General features: G+C 44.0%; 2 protein-coding genes across 3 annotated transcripts in view; one reads left to right on the top strand and one right to left on the bottom strand.

Moving 5' to 3' along the window:
• The window catches only part of DBT (dihydrolipoamide branched chain transacylase E2), a 31,680-nt gene extending 23,644 nt beyond the window's left edge, over positions 1–8,036 (top strand). The window contains exons 9-11 of one of the 2 annotated variants that reach the window (XM_085882853.1): positions 1,863–2,054; positions 5,108–5,202; positions 7,556–8,036. In XM_085882853.1, the coding sequence (XP_085738979.1) occupies positions 1,863–2,054; positions 5,108–5,202; positions 7,556–7,637 (369 nt within the window). In that variant the 3' untranslated portion in view covers positions 7,638–8,036. The remainder of the gene's footprint in view (positions 1–1,862; positions 2,055–5,107; positions 5,203–7,555) is intronic. The other variant, XM_085882852.1, reaches the window with a different exon arrangement.
• A 7,362-nt stretch (positions 8,037–15,398) lies between these two features.
• The window catches only part of GABPA (GA binding protein transcription factor subunit alpha), an 80,787-nt gene continuing 74,194 nt past the window's right edge, over positions 15,399–21,991 (bottom strand). The window contains exon 11 of the mRNA XM_085882854.1: positions 15,399–19,598. Within this exon, the coding sequence (XP_085738980.1) occupies positions 19,361–19,598 (238 nt within the window). The 3' untranslated portion in view covers positions 15,399–19,360. The remainder of the gene's footprint in view (positions 19,599–21,991) is intronic.

Raw genomic sequence — 21,991 nt, 5'->3', positions numbered from 1 at the left:
CGAGGAGGGCGATGGGTTTCTATCGCACGACCTGACACCAGTGTTACGGATTCGCGCCCGCCGGCGTGCTGACGGCCACGTAACTCGAATCGCGGCACGTCGCCCACCGGACGGACAATCCAGTCGTGACCCTCTCGGACTAACGCCGGGAACCAGTCACGGGTGGACCTTTCGGTCTCACCGCGATCGAGCCAATCGGCCCCCGCGTGGGATAGGGTTGCTCGCCAAATTCGACCTACCTAAGTACCCACACGGAGGGTAGACCGGGCGATCGCACCTCGCCGCAGGTCGACTTCGGACACGGGCCACTTAAGCGACCCGTTCCGTACTATCGGGATAACCGAGCGGTGTTATTCGTCGACCTCGACGGTTCGATTAATTATCGGGCGTATTCAGCCCACTACCAACCCTTTACGTGAAGCAAGATGAGGATTCAATGAAAGAAATGACGAAGCGAGCGGGAAACAGTTCAACACAAAGCACATTTATTCGCGATGAACGGAAAGCACACATATTCAATTCCACCAAAAGCACATAGAAAGGAAGAGAAACACAATGCAATTTTACACAAAAAGCAAATGCGACAATGCAGATCTAATACCGATTACGCGAGCACACGGCAACACTTATACAATTTTACTTCACAGACGGCGCCGACAACACACATTCCCAAAACAAAAGAAAAGAGAACCCTCAAGGATGAGGCGGGCCTGAGGCCGAGACCGGGTCGGGCCTACCCGTCTGGTGATGAGACGCGGAGCGGCGATGGTGCCTCAACTCCGCGGGCCTCGCGGACAGTGTCTGGTAGGGGGTGGGAAAGGGGCCCCTTGGTCGCACTATCTCAGCGCGGGGGGAAACAGGAGGGGGTTGCTGATGCTCGGGGGAAAGGAGGATTTCTACTCTGCCTCGAGTCCCGCGACGAGCGTCTCCACCTCGACCAGGTCGCGCCGTCGGCCTCCCTGGTGTGCAGCTCCCGGCACGACGCGAGCACCCCCTCGTCTGCCCTCGCCGCCTCTCCACAGCTCCGTCCCCTTCGCTCCGACTCCAACGCACACGACGACGACCAACTCCTTCTTGCTTCTTCTTCCCAACTCCACCGACTGCGAAGTCTTAACTCCCTCGACTTGACGAACGCGGTCGCTTATATAAGCCCCGTGGCTTCGCTCTCTCATCTTTGACCCCCTGCCTTCGACCTTTCACCTCGCTCCCCATTGGCCCGATAAAAAGTGGGCGTGAATGCTTTTTGATCCATAAATTTGCATATCGCGATCGCCCTCCAATGCCCTGGAGGCGGGGCCAAATCGCCCCTCGCTCACCGATTGGACGGAACAAAAGTGGGCGTGTGTCGTTTTTGATCCGTTTTTGAAGTGGAAAATCCGTGGTTTTGTACACGCTGTTCGGCGCGCGCCCTGCACGAGTCCAACACCGGTACCCACAAGCGGCGCAAGAACGGTGGCGATGCGACGGTTGCGAGGTGTGACGTGAAGCGGCGCCGCGGTGGGTGGTTGATGTTGTAGTTGGTGGTGGTAACAATGGCGGTTGGTCCAAAATAAAGATAGTGAAAGAAAAACGGCTATCCTGAAGAGTCGCAGCACGCATAAATGACATGTATTGCCACTAGACAACGGGTTTGGGCCTAACTACACATATACTTACCGAGATATCTCACCTAAGGGACCTGAATGGTGGTTTGCGAATTTGGTAACCACAACAATATTTATCCATTGCTTATTGATGTGCTTGGAAGTCACGAAAAAGTGTTCTGATGTCTCCTTGCGTCATTTTCTTGCATGTGATAAGATTCTCCATCGGCCTGAGATCACTATTTAAAATGAAAAAAATACATATCTATTTACTTCTAGGCCTCCCACGACATTGGTTTTGCGATGACAACATCCCAGGGTCTGGTGGTACCCGTAGTGCGAGGAGTGCAGAGGCGTTCAGTTTTGGACGTGGCACGAGAGCTGGCTCGCTTGCGTGCCGCCGGGCAGGCGGGAAGCCTGAGCCAGACAGACTTGACGTCACGGACATTTACCTTATCCAACATCGGAAGTGTGAGTAATGCAAGCGCTTTGGGCAAGACAAAGTGAGCAAAAGGTACACTCGAGCTTTTTTTTCACCGACACATAACATGCAGTGTTGTCACGGAGGCTTAAATCATCAAGACATCATGTGCAGTTGTTTGGTGATAAGTTGGTTGAAATACACTTGGAGATTGAGCAATATGTTCGAGTTGGGATTTAGACCTGTGGTCTTGGCATTGTTGGTCCGTTTTCTTACAGTGATACTGTCGTGTCCAAGCCAATATGAAAGTTATTTTATATCGATTTGTTAAAGTCCGAGATTCTATCTTTGGTGCTAAATCGTTGCGGGATTGATGATGACACACGGTGCTGCCTATTATGGGGAAAAGAAAGATTTGTCAACCTAGCTGATTGTACAATGAGCTAATGGCGAATTCGTCGATGCGGATGAATCGTTTAACTCTCTACATATTGAACAGATAGTCCTTGGGTTTAGGGAATTCTTTTTAAAGGTCAAAAACGTATTTGTAGTTGGTGTTCTGATGGTTCCTTGAAGATTTTTCGACATTGTGTTCTTCCCAGTGGGGATCGTGATGCTCACAGCTCGGTTTCAATGGTCACCATGCAACGTGGATGAGTGTGGTACCTCTCTCACCAGCCATGGTACTTCAGCAAAGGATTTCTGTGACTCCATGGGACTGACTCGATCCGTGAAGTTTCCAGCCCAAATTTCTCAAAGCGGCACATCCTCCCTTCTGGAATTGGTGATGATTGTTGTAACTGCAAATATCTCCTGCTCTTACTTTGCTCCACTTGGTTCATCTGATTATATGCTTGTAAAAGTCAACGTCTCTGGCTATTCTCAGAGAGCTGCTTCAACACTGCCATTTCACTCGGGCAGATTGGCAGGTACCGCAAGCATCCCTCTCTCTCTTCAGGACTGCTCGCCAATATTTACTGCCACCGATGATAACTCGGCGTGGAAATTCTTCCACGGAAACCTACTCTCTCTCATTCACAGATTAATCCCATCTCATCTTTAATTATCCTACCTCAACAGGAGAAGATCGCCGACCTTGCAAGAGTCAAGGTGGTCCAGCAGGGGACTCTTCGCCATTTATGCTCGTTGAACTTGCAGTCATGTGCATGTTGAAAGATTCAGTTGGTGTTTATGCAGCCCAGGCTTGATGGGCCAAATGGCCTCCTCTGCATCAAAGTTCCTTGTGTCCTTGTGATGGAAAAGCTGACGGTATCATTGGTTTGCCTGGAAGATTTTAAAGACTTTTGGGGACATCACAGGACCTCATTTAGGGGATGTTTGATGAAAGCATTCGTGCAGGAGAGTTTCCTTTGTCCTGTCGAAGAGCCGTATTATGTTCACTTCTGGAAGCTGGGATTTCAGGGTTGATTGAAAATTGTCGGCCTGTGCTCATTTTGTTGTCTGATAAGATCTTCTCCAAAGTATTCGCTAATCACTTGTATTATGATGACTTTTTGTAAACCCTGATCAGACTTGGTGTGCTTGGAAAATTTATTCACAAATATATTTTGGCGAGAGATTTTTATTTGTGGTTATTTATTTGTGTGATGGGTTTCGGTTAGTTTTTTTTGACCTACTTAAAGCTTTTGATCATATATATATATATATATTTATTTGCAGTTCTTAAATATACAGGGTTCAGAGGAAAACTTGATAGATTAAAATTTGTATAATGCTTACATGATAAAAGGTAACAAGAGTCTAAATGTATGGTGGCACACCACAAGTTTTGTTCAGTGGGAAGGCCAACTACTTAAAGGATGCACAAGCAGATGGAAGAGGTTAACGAGGCGCAATGATGTAATTAATTTTAATTGGATCATCAAAACCATTTTCATTAACCAGACTCGGTGGCGTAACGGTTCAAGCTTTGGCTCTGCGTCTGAGAGGTCGGTAGTTTCAAACTCCGGCCGCGTCGCACCAAAAACCTTAAAATGGTCCGTGCTGCTTCCTCGCTTGATGTTCAGCATTTAAAACCTGGGATAGAGCATGGACAAAGCACCTTAAGTTAGCAACCATTGATGGGTCGAATGGCCGCCTCGTTGAAGTTCCTCATCAGGGAACCTTCCAAATGGATTTGACAGTTGTTCACTGATGGACTTTAAATTCATGTTCAAGTGCATTGTTGCCAAACGTGTTCGCCCTTCATGTGATTTATGTACAAAAGCTCTGAGCCTGTAGTAATTAAAAAAAAGAAAGAAAAAAATTTAAGCTGCTAGTGATTTTGCTTCTTGTGTACGAGTGCCTATGTCCACATCCTTAACTTTTTTTTTTTTTGCTGCTGTTTTCGTTAAGTTTAGTTCAAGTACAAGTACAAAGCGGACATGGATGGGTTTTGCATTTTGAGATGCTCTCTCGTTTACTCCACCACTGAAGGTGGACAGAGGTTATTTTCACCATATCTGTCTGTTTTTGAGTGGGAAATCTCAAAAAGTTATGGATGGCTTTGGACGAAATTTGGTGAACAGTTTGGATCTGTGACGAGGACGAATCGGATTTTGGGGAAGATCCGGTTCCAAATCTGGAAACGAGAATTTTTAAAGTCAATCTTCACTATCTTGAGAGATGGGGGGGGGGCCAAAAAGTGATGGATGGATTCGGACGAAACTTGGTGGACAGGTTGGGTGCAAAACAAGTATGAATTGATTCGGAATTGGAGAATGTTTTAATTCTTTTTATTATCACTATTTTTTTTTAAAAAAGTGATTATTCACCATTGAGAGATCGGGCCAAAAACGATATATCGCATGATATTTCAAAAAGTTGTAGATGGATGACAAAACTTGGTGGACGAGTTGGGTAGGTGACGAGAACAGGACAATTTGATTTGGGTTCAGGTCCGGATGCGGATGCGGCCTTTCAGTGGGATACAATATATGTAAACTGTTCAGGGTAGTGGAGGTATGAACTCTACCGAGTGCCGTTGTCGTTTATGAAATGTAATGATGTTCAAATCGGTGCTGCAACTTTTCTTTCAAAACAAAAATCCATATTGCTTATTCACATCTTTCCAATATGACAAATTTTTTTTTTAAAAAAACAGGTCTTATTTTTCATTTCAATCAGATTGGTGGAAGCTACGCAGCACCTGTCATTGTTCCTCCAGAAGTGGCAATTGGAGCTCTGGGGCGGATCCAGGTCTGTTTATCTTCTTCTAACCCCCCCTCCCTCCTCCTCCCTCTCCATTGATGTCTATTGCTTTCTGCCTACTCTTGCCTAAATACATGAGAATATGTTGCCATTTTGGTATTTATTCAAAATCTGTCAAATTCCAAACATGATTTCATTTGAATAATAATTGTTATTGATGTTAGCTGAATAACCTTAAAGGCTAAGCTCTGTTGAACCATTTCAAATCGAACTTGTCAACGCCTTGAATGTAATTTTCCATGTTTGTTTGAACGAGTAATCTTGTTCTGCTGTTGGTGATAAATGCGCAGAACTTCAAAACAAAAGTTCAAGGAATCTTCGAAAGCCAATTTCCCATTTTAGTGTGCAGACCTCGTGAAACCCAGTCATTTGCATGGGACTGGTAGGATAGCCGAGAGGTGGATGCACGTGCCTGAGCTATTTAGCCTGGGTTCGAATCTCGACCCAGCTATAAACGATTACCTTGGTATTTTGCGTGCAGAGCGAGGGCAGCAATGTTTTCACCGTCCGTCCTGTCTGCTAGCATTAGTTAGTGGATGTTAAAGATCCCACAATGTCCTTCGCAAGAGTAGGCAAGCTATCGTCGGCATCTTTAATAAACTCCAAATTCCTGTTCTGACCTACTCCAAATTCCTGCCACTGCTTTAGTGGCACAGCTGCATCCCCAGCAAATTATGCCATCCTTAACCATGTGCTGCATACAGAAAGAAGTAATTTGCATCCAGGATTAACTCGACAATTCCTGTGCCTAAATAAAGAGTGCAGTATTTCTTTCGATGGCATTTGCTTCCTTCTACCATCTTCTTTGAGTCCAGAAGCAAATTCTTCACAACGTGGGGTTCTCAACTTGTGGTCAGCAAAGCAATTTTTTGTGACTTGTCTGAGATCTAGCTTAAATTGTAAGATTTCTCTCCCACATTTGTATGAAAGTTTGGCATTCTTCTTGGAGAATGTACAGAAACATGACAGAAGTAAATAGACACCTTAAATTTCTTCATTTAATCTCTATAACACGGTTTTACTCAGTGATTTGCACTAATTCAACTATATTTCTTTGCAGAAACGAGTTCCTGGGTCTTGTATGACAATCAACTATGCCTCGAACCCAGGGAGCACACAAACTTTCCGATTTTCAAAGAGGATGAATTGTTGGCCATTTGGGAAGGTGGAGTCAGCCAGCATCAGAGAGCTCAGAACCTTGGCATTCCGCTTCCTACGGTCAATCGGGTGATTGTGCAATTCACCAGCGAAGGCAAGGAATCCACAGCTTCCCGTTCTGGTCGATCTGGGCCCTCAGAAAGGTGTCTTCGAGCTGTCAAGCGGTCCATTGAGAAAACTCCTCGTTTCAAGGCAACAGATGTTGCAGAGGAAGTCCAGGATAGCTCAAGAACTGCCGTGTGGTACCTTCATCAATTGGGTTACTATGAGAGAGCAGCTAGGAGAAAACCTCCAGTTAGACCAGCCAATATTCAAAGGAGAAAGAAGTGGGCTGACAAGATGGCCACCAGACCCTTGGAGTTTTGGCAAACTGTCATTTTTTTTAGATGAGTCCCAATTTGCTCAATTTTTTGACAGTGGACGTGCGTGGGTCTGGAGACTTCCCAGTCAAGAGTTCTCTTTGAACCAATTGCAGCCAACAGTCAAACATGGAGGTTTTTCAGTGGTGGTGTGGGGAGAAATCTAGAGTGCTGGTTGGTCAGAGCTTGTGGAGTGTGTTGGCGACATCAACACGACACACATTTCTATCCTTGAGGATGGACTTCTCCCTGCCTTGTCCACTGGTCAGATGGTCAAAAACAACACACTGTTCATGGAAGATGGAGCTCCATGCCACACTGCAAAAAAGACCAAAGAATGGCAGGACAGAAATGGGATCAAGCGACTTCCATGGGCAAGTCAGTCTCCTGACATGAATCCCATTGAACACCTCTGGGCCATATTGGATCGAGCTGTGCGGAAAAAATCCAGGAAACCAACATCATGGGCAGGATTGCTGAACCTTTTGTGTGAAGCCTGGGTAGAAATCCCACAAGAGAACATTTCAGAACTCGTTAGTTCTATGCCTGAAAGAGTGAGAGCATTGAAATCTGCAAATAGCGTCTACCAAATACTTGTGTATGGATCAAATATACTTCAAATGTTCAACAAATAAATTATTTTAAAATCATGGTGTCTATTTACTTCTGTCATGTCTCTGTCGCTCATCATCTGCTCGCATTAGTTGGATGTTTGAGATCCAACAAAGGTGAGTTATCGCCAAAAGGTACACTCCACCACAAACAGTTCTTCAAGTTAGCCTCACTCGATTCTTATGTATTCCTCAACCCACTTCCCGTTTTAGCTCCTGCCTCGGTACAATGCTGACGGAGAGCTGCACGGCCGCCACATTTTGTGCACATCCTGGTCAGCTGACCACAGAGTGATCGATGGTGCGACTTTGGCAAAGTTCTGTGTGGAATGGCGTGGTTACGTCGAAACACCTGGGTCAATGTTACTACACTTAGCCTGATTCCCCTTGATCTTGCCGTTGCACCAGCAATACATAGATTTCTAACCTTTTGGCCATGTTTAAAACAAACAAAATGCAGAAACTATTTTCTGTGGTCATACGTTTGATTTTATTTGAAAATTTCCTTGCGATTACTTTTTGGTCAGAATGTCGATGTGTTGGTTTATTTTGCTCGTGCGGAATCGACTTTCATCGTCAGTCGTGTTTGTTACAAAAATCTGTCGAACGCAAAAACGTTTCGGTACTTTTTCTGTTCAGTGTCAAAAGGTTTATGGAGGAGCATGTACATCTATTAAAAGTAACAATATTAGGAGATGATGATTTTGTACTTTTTACATGTATAACAAGGATATTAAGAAATAATGGGATTTGAAAACAGGATTGCAGCATTGAGGTTTGTGGGGATGTCAAACGGAAAACCGTGATCACAATGGTTAAATGTAGGTCCAGAGAAAAGCAAGTCTGTCTACTGAATTAGGATGTCCACTCCACCATGTGCTATTGGTGACGAGCGCTGCAACGAACGATTGAGTACACCCTAGGCACTGGATTTGAACACGAGAATGAACAATCTCGCCATTTAAAAGAACCTATTGTGCAAGGTTGATGTTCGGATGCATGTCAACTTGTCAGTGTGTAGGGCGGATCAACATTTGACAGGGAATTTTTTTTTTTTTTTACTGCAACAGCAATTGCAGGGTACCTTCTCTGTGATCAGATGCAGAATAAAAAGAAAAAAAAATCAAGGCTGGAAAGTCAAATCTGAGATAAATTGGCTTGTGTTTAAAAGATACGTTACATCTCTGCAAAAAGGGGTTGCAGCTAAGTTGAGGTTTGGTGTGCACCACCATTGTCAACATGACACGTCTCCAGGGTATCATGTGCATGATCAGTGCTATTTGATTCTCACCAGGACCTGGTGGGCAATCGTATTGGAACCAAAGTGATGGAATAATTCCAGATGGAGCAAAGCAAGTGGCAGTTTTCAAAAGAAACAAACCCATTTTGAGGTATTGCTAGAATGTAAGACCCGTCGCTTCGCTCATGGGAATACAAATCTTTGTGTAATTGCTAAGAACAAACAAACAAAAATAAACGGTTGTTGTTAATGGGGGGGGGGATATAATGAGGTGGTGTATAGATACCAGCCGAGCTATGCACTCAGGGAGGCAAGAGGGCGAAAGTGTTAATGGGATATTCATTACAGCCTTTTTAGATGCTCAGGTCAGGTATGGGAGCATGTGCCAGAACAGCGCGTCACTGCGTCCACTTTCCGCCGGTACTCCAGGGACCTCCATCTGGCCATCCCCCAGGCAGATGCCAGGCCCATCCCCATCTCCTTGAGATGATGGTCGACCTGCTGCAACCATGAGGCACGTGGTCGGCCCACTGGCCTCCTCCACTCATGGGACTCCCTCGCTGAGAGAATCTGGTGAGCAGGATCAGCGTCAGGAAAACGAGCCACATGTCCATACAGCCGCAACTGACGCTCACGGACTATGCAGGTAACAAATCTCATCCGAGTCTCTCTCAGCAACCGCTCGTTGGACACAAAATCCGACCAGCGATAGCCAAGGATTCTCCGAAGAGACCTGGTACCAAAGGAATTAAGTCTCCGTCTCAGATCCTTGGTCAGAGTCCAAGTCTCGCACCCATAGAGCAAGACTGGAAGTACCAAGGACCTGAAGACTCGGACTTTCGTCCTCCCGCACAGGTACCGGCAGCGCCACACCCCATGATCCAGTGAATCCATGACTCCCCAGGCCCGACCCAGACGTCTATTGACCTCTGACTCGCAGCCAGCAGAGACATGAATATCACTGCCAAGGTAAGTGAATCTCTCCACAACCTCAACATCCTCACCACAAACAGACACAGACAGGACAGCAGCATCCAATATGTCATTGAAAGCCTGGATCTTAGTTTTGACCCCAAAAACCCGTAATCCCAGCGGCTCCGACTCCTCATTCAGCACCTCAAGGGCCCCCAAAAGGATGTCTAAAGTCTCCGCAAAGATGACTGCATCATCTGCAAAATCAAGGTCCGAGATCTTGACATTCCCAAACGATGCACCGCAGCTTGATCTCTCCGACAACCTCCCTAGAATCCAGTCCATACAAGTGCTGAAAAGTGTGGGGGCAAGTACACATCCCTGACGAACTCCAGTAACAACTGGAAATAAGTCAGAGATGGTACCACCACACTTCACAGCACTATCAGTACCAGAGTAGAGTTCAGACATCAGATCGATCAGTTTTGGTGGCACCCCACGAAGACCAAGAATCCTCCAGAGGACATCCCGATTCACTGAATCGAACGCTTTACAGAGATCAACATAGGCTGCAAGCAGCCCCTGCTGAAACTCTCGGCTGCGTTCGGTGAGGACACGAAGAGCAAGGATACGGTCAATCGTTGACCTCTTTGGTGTAAAGCCTGACTGCTCTGGACGCTGGTGCTCAAGCAGATGGTGGCAAACCCTATCAAAAATTATCCGAGCAAAGACCTTGCCCGGCACTGAGAGCAGCGTCACCCCTCGGTAGTTGTTGCAGTCTTGGCGATAACCCTTCCCTTTCCAGAGAGGGACAACAAGGCCCCTCTTCCAGTCAGTTGGGATGATGCCTGTGTTCCAGGCAGAGCACAAAACTGCATGCAACGACACGAGTGCAGCATTTCCACCAGCCTTGAGAAGTTTGGCATGGATGCCACAGATCCCTGGAGCTTTGCCCCGTTTCAACTGGTTCACCGCAGCCCGTGTTTCCACAAGCGAAGGTGGACCACAGTTGATTCGAGGGTCAGCAACAGGGATTGTAACACCCTTGATGTCCAACTCGACAGCTGTGGGATCAGCCTGGTACAACCGCTCAAAGTAACTGGCCCAGCGGGCCTTCACTTCAGACTCTGTCAAGAGCCTACCACTCTCTGCTCTAACTGCAGTGCTCCGAGGGATGGGCTTGGATGAACGTAATGCGCGAATTCCCCTGTAAGCGGGACGAGAATCACCTGTCCACAGGTGATGCTCTACCCCCTCACAGATTCCTCGCACATAGGCCTCCTTGTCCACCCTCAGTGCACGTACGGTTTTACGCCTCAGCTCCCTGAACAGCTCAGCTCTGCCATTCAGCCTGGCCCTGCAACTCTGGTCAATGGTAGCCAGTGTCCCTTGAGAGACAAAATTCTTCTTTGCCTTGCGGTGAGCTCCAAGACATCCACCGGCAACATCAAGGACGGTGGTCTTGAAGGCGCTCCACAACTCTTCAGGACCCCCCAAAGCACCCAGACCCCCCAAGTGTCCACTCAGCCTGTTCGCAAACTCCTCAGCTACTCTCTCATCCCTGAGCTTGGCAACATCCAGCCTAGGCTGGGATGGTACCATTCTCCAGGATTTAAGGTGCAGCTTTAGAGTTGCTACAACAAGCCTGTGGTCAGTATTGAGGAACTGAGCACTCCGGTAGACCCTGCAGTTCTGGATCATCCTCCAACGACCGTCAATGAGGACATGGTCAATCTCCTTTGCCACACCGCCAGCGATGAGCTTGTGGGCACTGAAACCATGAACCAGCCACCCCAAGTCCATGACTTCTTGCAAAGTCAAGGAACTTAGTGCTATTCTTTTTCATAGTTCCTGATCCATGGGGACCAACACACACCTCATAACCGTCCCTATCAGTTCCAGTCGATGCATTGAAATCCCCCAAGACTAGAAGTGTATCTCATCTGGGGCACTGATCAGCCACAGACTCGAGTGTGGCGTAGAATGCATCCTTCACGGTGAGATCACTCGCCTCAGTCGGAGCATAAACAGAGACCAGGGAAATGACACCTAAGGAATGATGAATCCTTAATCTCATAATACGCTCGATGACCGGTGTTACCACAATTATCATTGGGGTCAGCTTATTGGACACAGCTACAGCAACTCCTTGGGTATGGTAACCATCAGAGCGACCAGACCAATAGTAGGTGTAACCACCCACCATTATCTCGCCGCAATCCGGTCTCCGAACCTCAGAGAGAGCTGCAATATCGATGTCCAAACGCTTGAGCTCAGATGATAACAGACAGGTGATCATCCTCTCTTAGGGATAGGACATTCCAGGCACCCACCCGAAGGGACCGCCTCAGGTTAACCCAAGGAGACCGCCGTCTGGTGGACGACACCTCAGCACCACTCCGACACACTCTCCCGCAATCTGACCCAGGGATGTTACCCCGTGGTTTCCCTCCTATCATCAAAGATTGGGGGTCCCGAAGGCTTTGCCCCAATCCCGTCATCCGGTGAGCTGCCCTGCGAAGGGAAGATGCTGAATTCTGAATAATGTACAACATACTAAGAGGAAGATCAAAAAATGAAAAAAAAATTATTGCCCTCCCTATCTCTTCCTTCTTTTGATCAAACTGGGGTACGTATTGGGCACGGGCCATGCCAGGATACAAACTCTGCTCGTGTGTGTGCATTGCTATGCTACGATGTGTTGGGGGGTGAGGGGTACCGTTATTGCTTGATTAGTATATCTCCTAAAGGATAATTGATGATGTACGGACACACAGGCACGCTGAGACGGAGCTCCTTTTTATATATTGGCTAAGGTTTTGTGCAATTACCTCCAAGGGCTGGCAGGATAGCTTTACGGGATGTGCGCTTGCCTTCGAGCTGTCGAGCCGAGGTTTGACCTTGCTCTTAAAGCTGTCATGTTTGTATCTCACATGCAGGGTGATAGATCAACGTGAATGGCGTCCATCCAAAGGACCCATCTGCGTGCACTGGTCATTGGTGGATGTTAAAGATCCCATGGTGTCTTTTGCAGAGTGTAGGGGAGTTCTTGCTGGTACCCTGAACAAATTCCCAAATTCCTGCCCTGCCTAATGGGAACGCAACGGCAAACCATGTGGCACAATCCTTGTCGACAACAGACATTTATTTCATCAGGAGTATGGTACTGTGATGTTGATAATGTACCTCATACTAAGTTACTCTTCCTGAACATTGATACATTATACGATTAAATACTGATGAGAGCTGATATTATTTAACTTTTGGGTGATGGAAGTCTGTTTTGTTAACCTCCGCCATCTTCGAAGATGGATGGAGGTTACTGTTTTCACCCCTTTCTGTTTATCATGCCAAAACGAAGTTTTTGCAAGATATGTTAGTCAGCTTGTATGTTTTTTTTTTTGTCTGTAATCACGTATAAAAAATTCTGCAGAGCACAGTTATCATTGGAAATTTTTGTAACTTTGCATATCAGAGGCCTATAGAGGTCCCTTTCAGTGCACAAAATTTTGAAGGTCAAAAGTCAAGGTCAAGGTCACTTTGTCGCAAATCAGGGGAGTCGACAAAACCCTTATTTTTTGAGTAATTTTGATCGGATCGTCTTCAAACTTCATGGGAATATAGTTCATGGTCTGGCGCTCAGCTGATTAATGTTTGGTGGCGATTGGCCTTGACCTTCATGGTTAGCACCTCAGGTCAAACATATTTGACCCCAAGGTCAAATTTTCAAGTTTTAGGAACCATATCGTGTAGTACCTCAAATTGAACACGTCGATGAGTGCTTTCTAGATATGTCAAGCTTGAGACATTATGACGTCATTTGGTGACGTTATGAGACAAAAGCATATTTATCTTGCCAAAACGAAGTTTTTGCAAGATATGTTAGTCAGCTTGTATTTTTTTTTTTTTGTTTGTTTGTTTGTTTGTCTGTAATCACGTATAAAAAAAATTCTGCAGAGCACAGTTATCATTGGAAATTTTTGTAACTTCACATATCAGAGGCCTATAGAGGTCCCTTTCAGTGCACAAAATTTTGAAGGTCAAGGTCACTTTGTCGCAAATCAGGGGAGTCGACAAAACCCTTATTTTTTGAGTAATTTTGATCGGATCGTCTTCAAACTTCATGGGAATATAGTTCATGGTCTGGCGCTCAGCTGATTAATTTTTGGCGGCGATTGGCCTTGACCTTCATGGTTAGCGCCTAAGGTCAAACATATTTGACCCTAAGGTCAAATTTTCAAGTTTTAGGAACCATATCGTGTCGTACCTCAAATTAAACACCTTGATGAGTGCTTTCTAGATATGTCAAGCTTGAGACATTATGACGTCATTTGGTGACGTTATGAGGCAAAAGCATATTTTTCATGGTTACTCTGTAGAACGATTCTCATCGGAAACTCTCGTAGGCAGATATTCCTCAAGGAGTCGCTCCTGGTGGATATCAGCTCTGTTCACCTCAGTGTGACCTTAAAGAAGTCACACGTGGTCACCTTTTGGCAAGATACGGGTCACCCTGCGGGTGACATTGGTTTATTTTTGTTTGTGAACAGTATTATGGAAAAACTCCGACGGATTTCGACGAAACTTGGTGGGGGGGGGGGTTAGGTATGGTCCAAGGATCATGCCATTAAATTTTGGACTTGGTCCCCCCCCCCAAAAAAAAATTGTTCAAGAAAATTTTTTTTTTGCATTTCTACAGGTTTTAAGTGATTTCCAACCCCCCACCACAATTTTTTTTTACCCTCCCCCCCAAAGAGAAATATTTTTTGCATCATTTCTGCATGTTTTAAGTGATTTCCAACCCCCCCCAATAAAATTGAGAAAATAATTTTTTTTTCATTTTTACATGTTTTAAGTGATTTCCAACCCCCCCCCCCCAAAAAAGAAAATTTTTTTGCATTTCTATGTTTTAAGTGATTTCCAACCCCCCCCCCAAAAAAAAATTGATAGAGAAAAAATTTTTGCAACTTTTTTTTCAACAAAATTTCGATATTTTTTTTTTTTTCGATCTATCCATCCATCTTCGAAGATGGCGGAGGTTACTGTTTTCACCCCTTTGTTTGTTTGTTTGTGAACAGTATTACGGAAAAACTCGACGGATTTCGACGAAACTTGGTGGGGGGGGGGGGTTAGGTATGGTTCAAGGATCATGCAATAAAATTTTGGACTTGGTCCCCCCCAAAAAAAAATTGTTAGAGGAAAAAAATATTTTTTTTGCATTTCTACATGTTTTAAGTGATTTCCAACCCCCCCCAAAAAAATTGTTAGAGAAAATGTTTTTTTTTTGCATTTCTACATATTTTAAGTGATTTCCAACCCCCCCCCCCAAAAAAGTTACCCCCCTCCCCAAAAAAGTTTTCTTTTGCATTTCTACATATTTCAAGTGATTTACAACGCCCCCCAAAAAAATTTACACCCCCGAAAAAAAAGTTAGAGAATTTTTTTTGCATTTTTACATGTTTTAAGTGATTTCCAACCCCCCCCCCCAAAAATTGTTACCCCCTCCAAAAAAGGGGAATTTTTTTTTTGGCATTTCATGTTTTAAGTGATTTCCAACCCCCCCCCCCCCAAAAAAAAAAAGGGAGAAAAGAACTATAACTCTCAGCACTGTTGACATCATATTTAATGAATAAGATATAAGGTTCACTTGAGTGACCCAGCAGTATTGGCGGCGGAGGTTTTGCACTCTCCCGAGTGCTCCCCCTCTAGTTAAAATTGAATTCATAGCCTCGTCATTTTTTTTTTAACAAGTGTATAATTATTGGTTAGCATCGTTTACGTGCAGATATTCGAATCGGATCACGAGAAATGATTTCCTCCAATGGGATCACATTGAACGCCATTTCCCAGAGACCAAGCTACGTATGGTAAGGAACTTTTGTTTCAATAACGGACCTTCAACAATTTTGTGTGAAACATTTATTCAGTTTCTTTTCTTTTACAGAACATTATTCACAATAAAAGTTTTCTATGTTATATTTTGTGAATCGTCACAAAAATAGATTCAAAAATAACTTCCTATTGTCTTTCAATTCATTGCTTATTCCGAGCACCTTTCAATCCAAGAATGTATCGACACATACATGCATACATTGGGAGCATGCACCACAGTCCATTGCTGCGTCCACTTTCCATGGGTACTCCAGGGGCCTCTGCTTGGCCATCCCCCCCATATCTTTATATCTGGCCCACCCCTATATCGTTAGGGATAAGACATTCCAGGCACCCACCCGAGGAGACCGCCATCTGGTGGACGACGCCTCAGCACCACCCTGCCACACACCTCAGTATGTTTTTGCCGAATGAAGTGTTTTATGGTGGACGGAGTGCAAATCCTGCCACCAAATGTATCGATGAATCGTGCTTTACGCACAATTAAAAAAAATAAAAAATAATCTTGATTTAACGTGGCAAACCACCCTAATTTTGCCAGTCACAAACGACCCAAGTCACATTTGCCACGGTGGCCGTGGGGTCTCCAAAATCTATGGCCACTAGCAATTATACGGCGGCCGCAGTATTTCCACAGTCACACAATGCAGCAGTCACATTTGTTTTTATTTTTCGGGGAACCGCACGGGGTATTTCGAAATTGTGGAGACCGAAAACGTGGGGTTGCCGTACGGTCTTTGATTTGATGTTGCACGGTGACCTTAAGGGGGCCCTGCGGCGGCCATAGAATTAAGGCAGACACAAGGTAGCCTCAAGGTGCCCGCAAGGCGACCGCAGGGGGGGCCCTAAGGCGAACATGCGGCCAGACGGATGGTAACGAGTGGGTTAATTTTTTTTTTTAACCATTTTTTTTTTTTCGGCTTGTCGAATTGCTACGGCGAACGTAGAAATGAAAAAAGTTATAACTCCGTTATAATTCCACGGCGACCCCTACGGCCTGAAAAAGATAGCCAAATGGCGTAGGGCCACCCTGAGGCCACCGCAGAATCTCTGCGACCGCCACACGTTTGTCAATTCAGAGGGCGTACGGCCACCGTAGAGCAAATGTGACTTAGGCCGAAGCAATTCACTGAACGTGTCCCCTCATTAGGCCTCCACTGACAAAGTCGCCAGGAGGCATCGTTTTCGGGTTGTCTGCCCATGGTAATGTTCTCTTTTCTCTGCAACCGCTTATCCGATTGAAAATTTTCACCATCGGTGCGACTACTCATGTAGAATGTTTTAATATTTATGACGTCATAGGTCACTTTGTTAGCAGCCATGTTCGAAAAAAGGAGCAAAAATTGGACCTCCATCTCAAACTGATGCATGGAAAAAATTGAAACTTGGCATATGTGAAGTACTCATGGGAAACAAATGTGATTTTTTTTTTTGACGTCATCGGTGGCTTCATTATGATGTCATAATTGCATACGTCGAACGCAGTATGAAAATGAGGGTCATCAAGGTCTAAATTGTTTGTGGAGGGGAATTGACGATATCAGTCACATGGTTCGGCAGCCCTATTATTTTTAACATAAAAAATTTCAAAAATATTCTCAAATGGCTGAACAGATTGAGGTGAAACTTTACAGGCATGATCGCTTATCAATGAGGAGCAAAGTTCTCCACCTATGATGTCATAGGTCACATGGTTTGGCAGCCATATTGGATTGAATGAAAATCTTTTTTCTTTTAAACAAAAATTTATCTTCAGCTGCTTCATCAATTGATGTGAAACTTCGTAATTATGATCTAGTAATCATGGGGAATATGCGTCTTAAATTTCAATCTGATTGGACACATGGTCTGGCAGCCAGAATTATTTAATATCTTGAATCTGGGTTCAGGGATTTAAATCATACTTTGTACAAGTATGTATAACGATGTAATAATGTGGGTGGAGGCATATCTGGCGACGTCGCCAAGTCGAAGAGTGCCGTTCGAGTTTTAACTATAGTTTACTGTCCTGGTAAATGTTTCAGATTACATGCTTTCCAAACATATCCATAAACTGCCAATGACTCGTGAAGTTAAAGGTCTCCCAACATGCAAAACTTTCTGGTTATTTATATATTAACTTGACCTTCCGAGTGAAGAAATCACCCATGTTTTTTTTAATCAAAAATGGGATAATTAGAGCAATATTTCGATCATTTCTGGTGCCTTTCACAACTTGCTATGCCCCGCCCCGAAAAACAGCGAATCGCAGCGTTGACGTCACATACTGAAACTCGCACAGAGTGGATTGACTCGAGATCTCTAGAGTCGAGACTAGTCCAATAAATCCGTCGTCCGTCCGACTAGGCCGATAAATCTGATGTGCTGTAGCTTTCTTTTATTATTCTCTTTTCTTCATTGTTTTCTACCCTTTCTCTCTCTGTTGAGTGCAGCCTGTGGCTGCTGGTTGCATCATTGGATGGGACACGGCTATGCCGATGATGCAGTGTCGCCCTTACCAGTACATTGGGGCTCATTTTGCTGACCTCGGAAGGATGACAGGCTGAGTCAACCTCCTGGTGTATTTTAATTCAGTGGCCAACGAGGCTTGAACTCAGGACCCTAGGATCCCAAGCCACCACCCTAACCACGAAGCCAACACCAGGCTTATTGTTTTCTACTGGCGCTACATGACAACAGTAGGAATAAAAATGCAACAGAACGTCAGATTTATCGGACGACTCGAGACAATTGTGTCACAACGTGTGTTCTGCACACAAGTTTTCATCATATCCGAACAGCGAGATTGCTTCGTTTTATGCGCGGAGAGATACGGCCGATGACATGCGCTGGCCGTGTTTGTGATTAATTCGCCGCGGAGAAACATGTCCGCTGCGCTGTGCTGGTCACGTCACCTCACTAAAATATTTCTGATATCGAGCAGTATGCAAGTGGAATTTACATTATTGAATTACGAATAGGATTTATAGTCTAACCAGTTGTTATTGCCAAGTCTTCCTTCGATGTCCTCCCGATCATCATGAACGCCTGGAATTTCATCGCCAGTTTCCTCTGCTTGTCCTGCTTCGGGCTCGAACTGGTAAGGCCGTATTTCATTTCCAGCTGCCTGAACTTCACCTCCCGTGACTACGTTATCCGACAATTCTCCATGATTCAGACCAAAATCCTTCATTTCTCTCACACTCACTGTCGCTACCAGACAAATCAAAGTCCATGTCCTCCATTATTCAAAACCAAATGTTACATTTTTTAAAAGCAGAAATGAACGAAGCGATTGAGTCGATGAATCGAATGTGGAAACACACAGGAAGCCAATAGAATAACGTAGACCACCAACCCGAGTAATTTACGTGCAGCCTTTGTAATCCTGCAGTTGACGTCATGTGGGTTACGCCCCTTTCAGTCGAATTTTTAGGGGTGTTCCCGAAGGTTTGTTTTTTTTAATTTTACATTTTACAGAATGAGTATTGTGAAAAAAACATTGTCAGATCTGAAATCATGATGAAAACCTCCTGTAGGACATATATAAATGAAATTTCAGTACTTTTGCGTGTCAGGGGACCTTTAATGTGATCAGCTCTTTTATTTAATTTCCACATCTTACTTTCTTCATCGATGCAGCATATTTCTTATCCCCAACTTGAGGCATAGCTCCCATTCCTTGCCATTACCCATTTCCATCACATGCTGCATGGCAGATCACAAGCAACATCAGAGGCAAGCTTAATTTGTATATCATACAATTAACGGATAATGGTTTAAATGAAAGTAAAAAACATCCAGTGTCGGGTACTGGAATTGGGAGAGCGCAGTGTCAACACTACGTGAAAAAAAAGAAAAAAAAAAGGCAAGTCATGAAACAAGTACTTGTTCTTAAGAAAATTATTAAGCTTCCATGAACTTGATTCCAATGTTTAAATGCAGTACTATCGTTGGCATTCTTGTCATATACTGCAGTGGAAATTGTACAGAAATTAGAGGGATACAGCATGTGTAGTCGCTGTGGTGCCGGGATTGGTAGGAGTGGATGCTATAGCAACAGTGAGAGGAAGTGCAGTCTCCATGGTGCCAATGCGCCGAGCCTCACTCTCACGCACCAGTTTGTTGAGCTCGGCTGCAGAGTAGCCTATAAGGGACTTGAGGTCGCAAACAAAACGATAAACGAACCTTTTTCCCTGAACCTTGCAGATCATATCACCGTCGTAATAATAACTGCAAAATAAAAGGGTGTGAAAAGAAAACAGACAAAAATTAGTCTTGACTGGGATGGACTTTTAAACTCAAAAAGTTCTGCAAAGAACGTTTTAAAAATTCTTTTTTTGACAAAGGAAAATAATAAGCGATGAGATACGATTGATTTGATTTGTTAAAAAGTAAAACATGTGCAGGATATTTCACTAAATATATGCAAAAACACTCGACATTACTTTATAATGAATAAATAAATAAAAACCAATTGTTATGGACGAACATTGCAAAATGAACTCGAAAGGCACGAGGTAGAGTGCATACCAACACCCCGTAATGCCTGATCCACGAGAACATATCTGGCCCAATACATTTTTGAGATATCGTGATGTATATAGTTTTTGAGCCCCATCTCTCAATGGTGAAGAATCACTTTAAAGGTCCCATGACACTCAAAACGTTCTGGTTATTTATATATTAACTTGACCTTCCTAGTGAAGAAATCACCCATGTTTCTTTTTTAAAATAAACAATGGGATAATTAGACCAATATTTCGAACATTTTTGGTGCTTTTCACAACTTGCTATGCCCCGCCCCTAAAAAAGTTGACCAGCGAACCGCAGCGATGACGTCATCTGCAGAAACTCGCACAGAGTGGATTGACTCGAGATGTCGCGCGCCGTATAAAGTACGTGCAAATGCATTGTGCACATGCGTTTGCTATCTCACTGATCGTCTTCATTCCTGTGATTGTTTCGCAGAAAAGAAATTCTGCTTCTGAGCTGTGTATGCACAACAATCACGAGGCAATTATTTATCCCTTTACTACCTTGTCATAGTCGTGTACAAATCCAATACATGTATGCACAATAAAGGGCTATACAATGTCCACAAAATATTAAATGTGACTGTTGAACCTTTCCATTTAAAAAGAAACTTACAGGGACATACAAGTAAAATACGAAAGATTAATATTGCATCATTTCAAGGCGCAAGGAGATCATTGTAAAATCAAACAATGTGAAAAACCTGCACCCACATTTTGCAGCTTATTGAATTGTTCGTTGAAACCAGCCTGCTGGGATAGGTACGATTCCACATACATGCAAGCCAGGTATGGCTGCACTCGACATACATGGGTTTATTCTAAAGTGAAGGTACTGCTTCCATTGGCTTGCTATTCATTAACAATTAGCCAAAATGCTGTAATAAATGAACAGAGAAAAATATGTTGGCACAACTATGAAAGATAAATTTATCTGTCCTATTACACGGCCTCATATCCTCAGGACTCGGGCCAGTCACACAACGCACGAGACAAAAAAATTATTTATTTTTTAAAGTGATTCTTCACCTTTGAGAGCAAGGGCCAAAAACGATATAGTCCTGTATAGCATGATGTTTCAAAAATGTAATGGGCCCGATATGTTCTCGTGGATCAGGCATTACGTGGGAGAGGTATGCGCTCTACCGAGTGCCCTTCTTGTTGAATCTTGTTTTCTTCCTTGCCTGGTGTCTTTAATGTGCTTTGTATAATATGTGCAACTTGTTGATTCCACAATTCCAGATTTTATACTTTTATTATGTCATCTCTCAGGAGATGACCTAATAAAACCAGTCTCGATGTACGTCTTCTGTTTATTATTATTTATTCTTTTTCCGCCGCCAATTAGCGGGCTTTTTCGTTTTAAAAATCATTGTCTCAGGAACAGTAAGTCCGATAGACACGAAATTTTGACCATAGTATGTATATTTTTTGATAGCACACCGATTTGATAATTATGACGTCATAGGTCACGTGGTACGGGTGCCATCTTGAAAAAAAACGATAAACTTTGGACCTCTATCTCTGAAACCTTGTAATGGAAATTTTTTCGCTTGATACATTTTACTAAGCTCTTTCGGGAACACGTGATTTTTCGTGATGTCATCAGTGAAGCAGTATGCCGGTGAAAATTCGTCAAGTAGAACGCTGCATGGGAAAAATCTGAAATTTGAGCCTCATCTACACATAAATTCACCGTAGAAAAAATTGTTGTGATGTCATCGGTCACGTTATTCGGCAGCCATCTTGTTTTGAAAAATTTTTTTTTTTTTAAATGTTCTCCAGAACGGCTGTATAGATTGAGGCAAAACTTTACACATACATTCCCCATGAGGTCCTTTTTCAAGTTTGTCAATTTCTTATTGATAGGTCACATGGTTTGGCGGCTATCTTAAATTTACCCGAAAACCTTCAAACATCTTCTTCTCCAGAACGCCTTGTCAGATCAAGGGGAAACTTCACACGTATATTCTGGACGTGTAGGCGATAAGTTTGTTAATTTCTAATTGATAGGTCACATGGTTTGGCAGTCATGTTGGATTTAAGAAAAATATTAAATAATGTTTCCGCTGGAACTCCTTAAGCTTTTGA

This window comes from Eptatretus burgeri, chromosome 5, assembly GCF_056783735.1.
Source record: "Eptatretus burgeri isolate ZD-2024b chromosome 5, Ebu_testis_v1, whole genome shotgun sequence".
NCBI lineage: Eukaryota > Metazoa > Chordata > Myxini > Myxiniformes > Myxinidae > Eptatretus > Eptatretus burgeri.
This window is presented reverse-complemented; position numbering and strand designations above follow the sequence as displayed.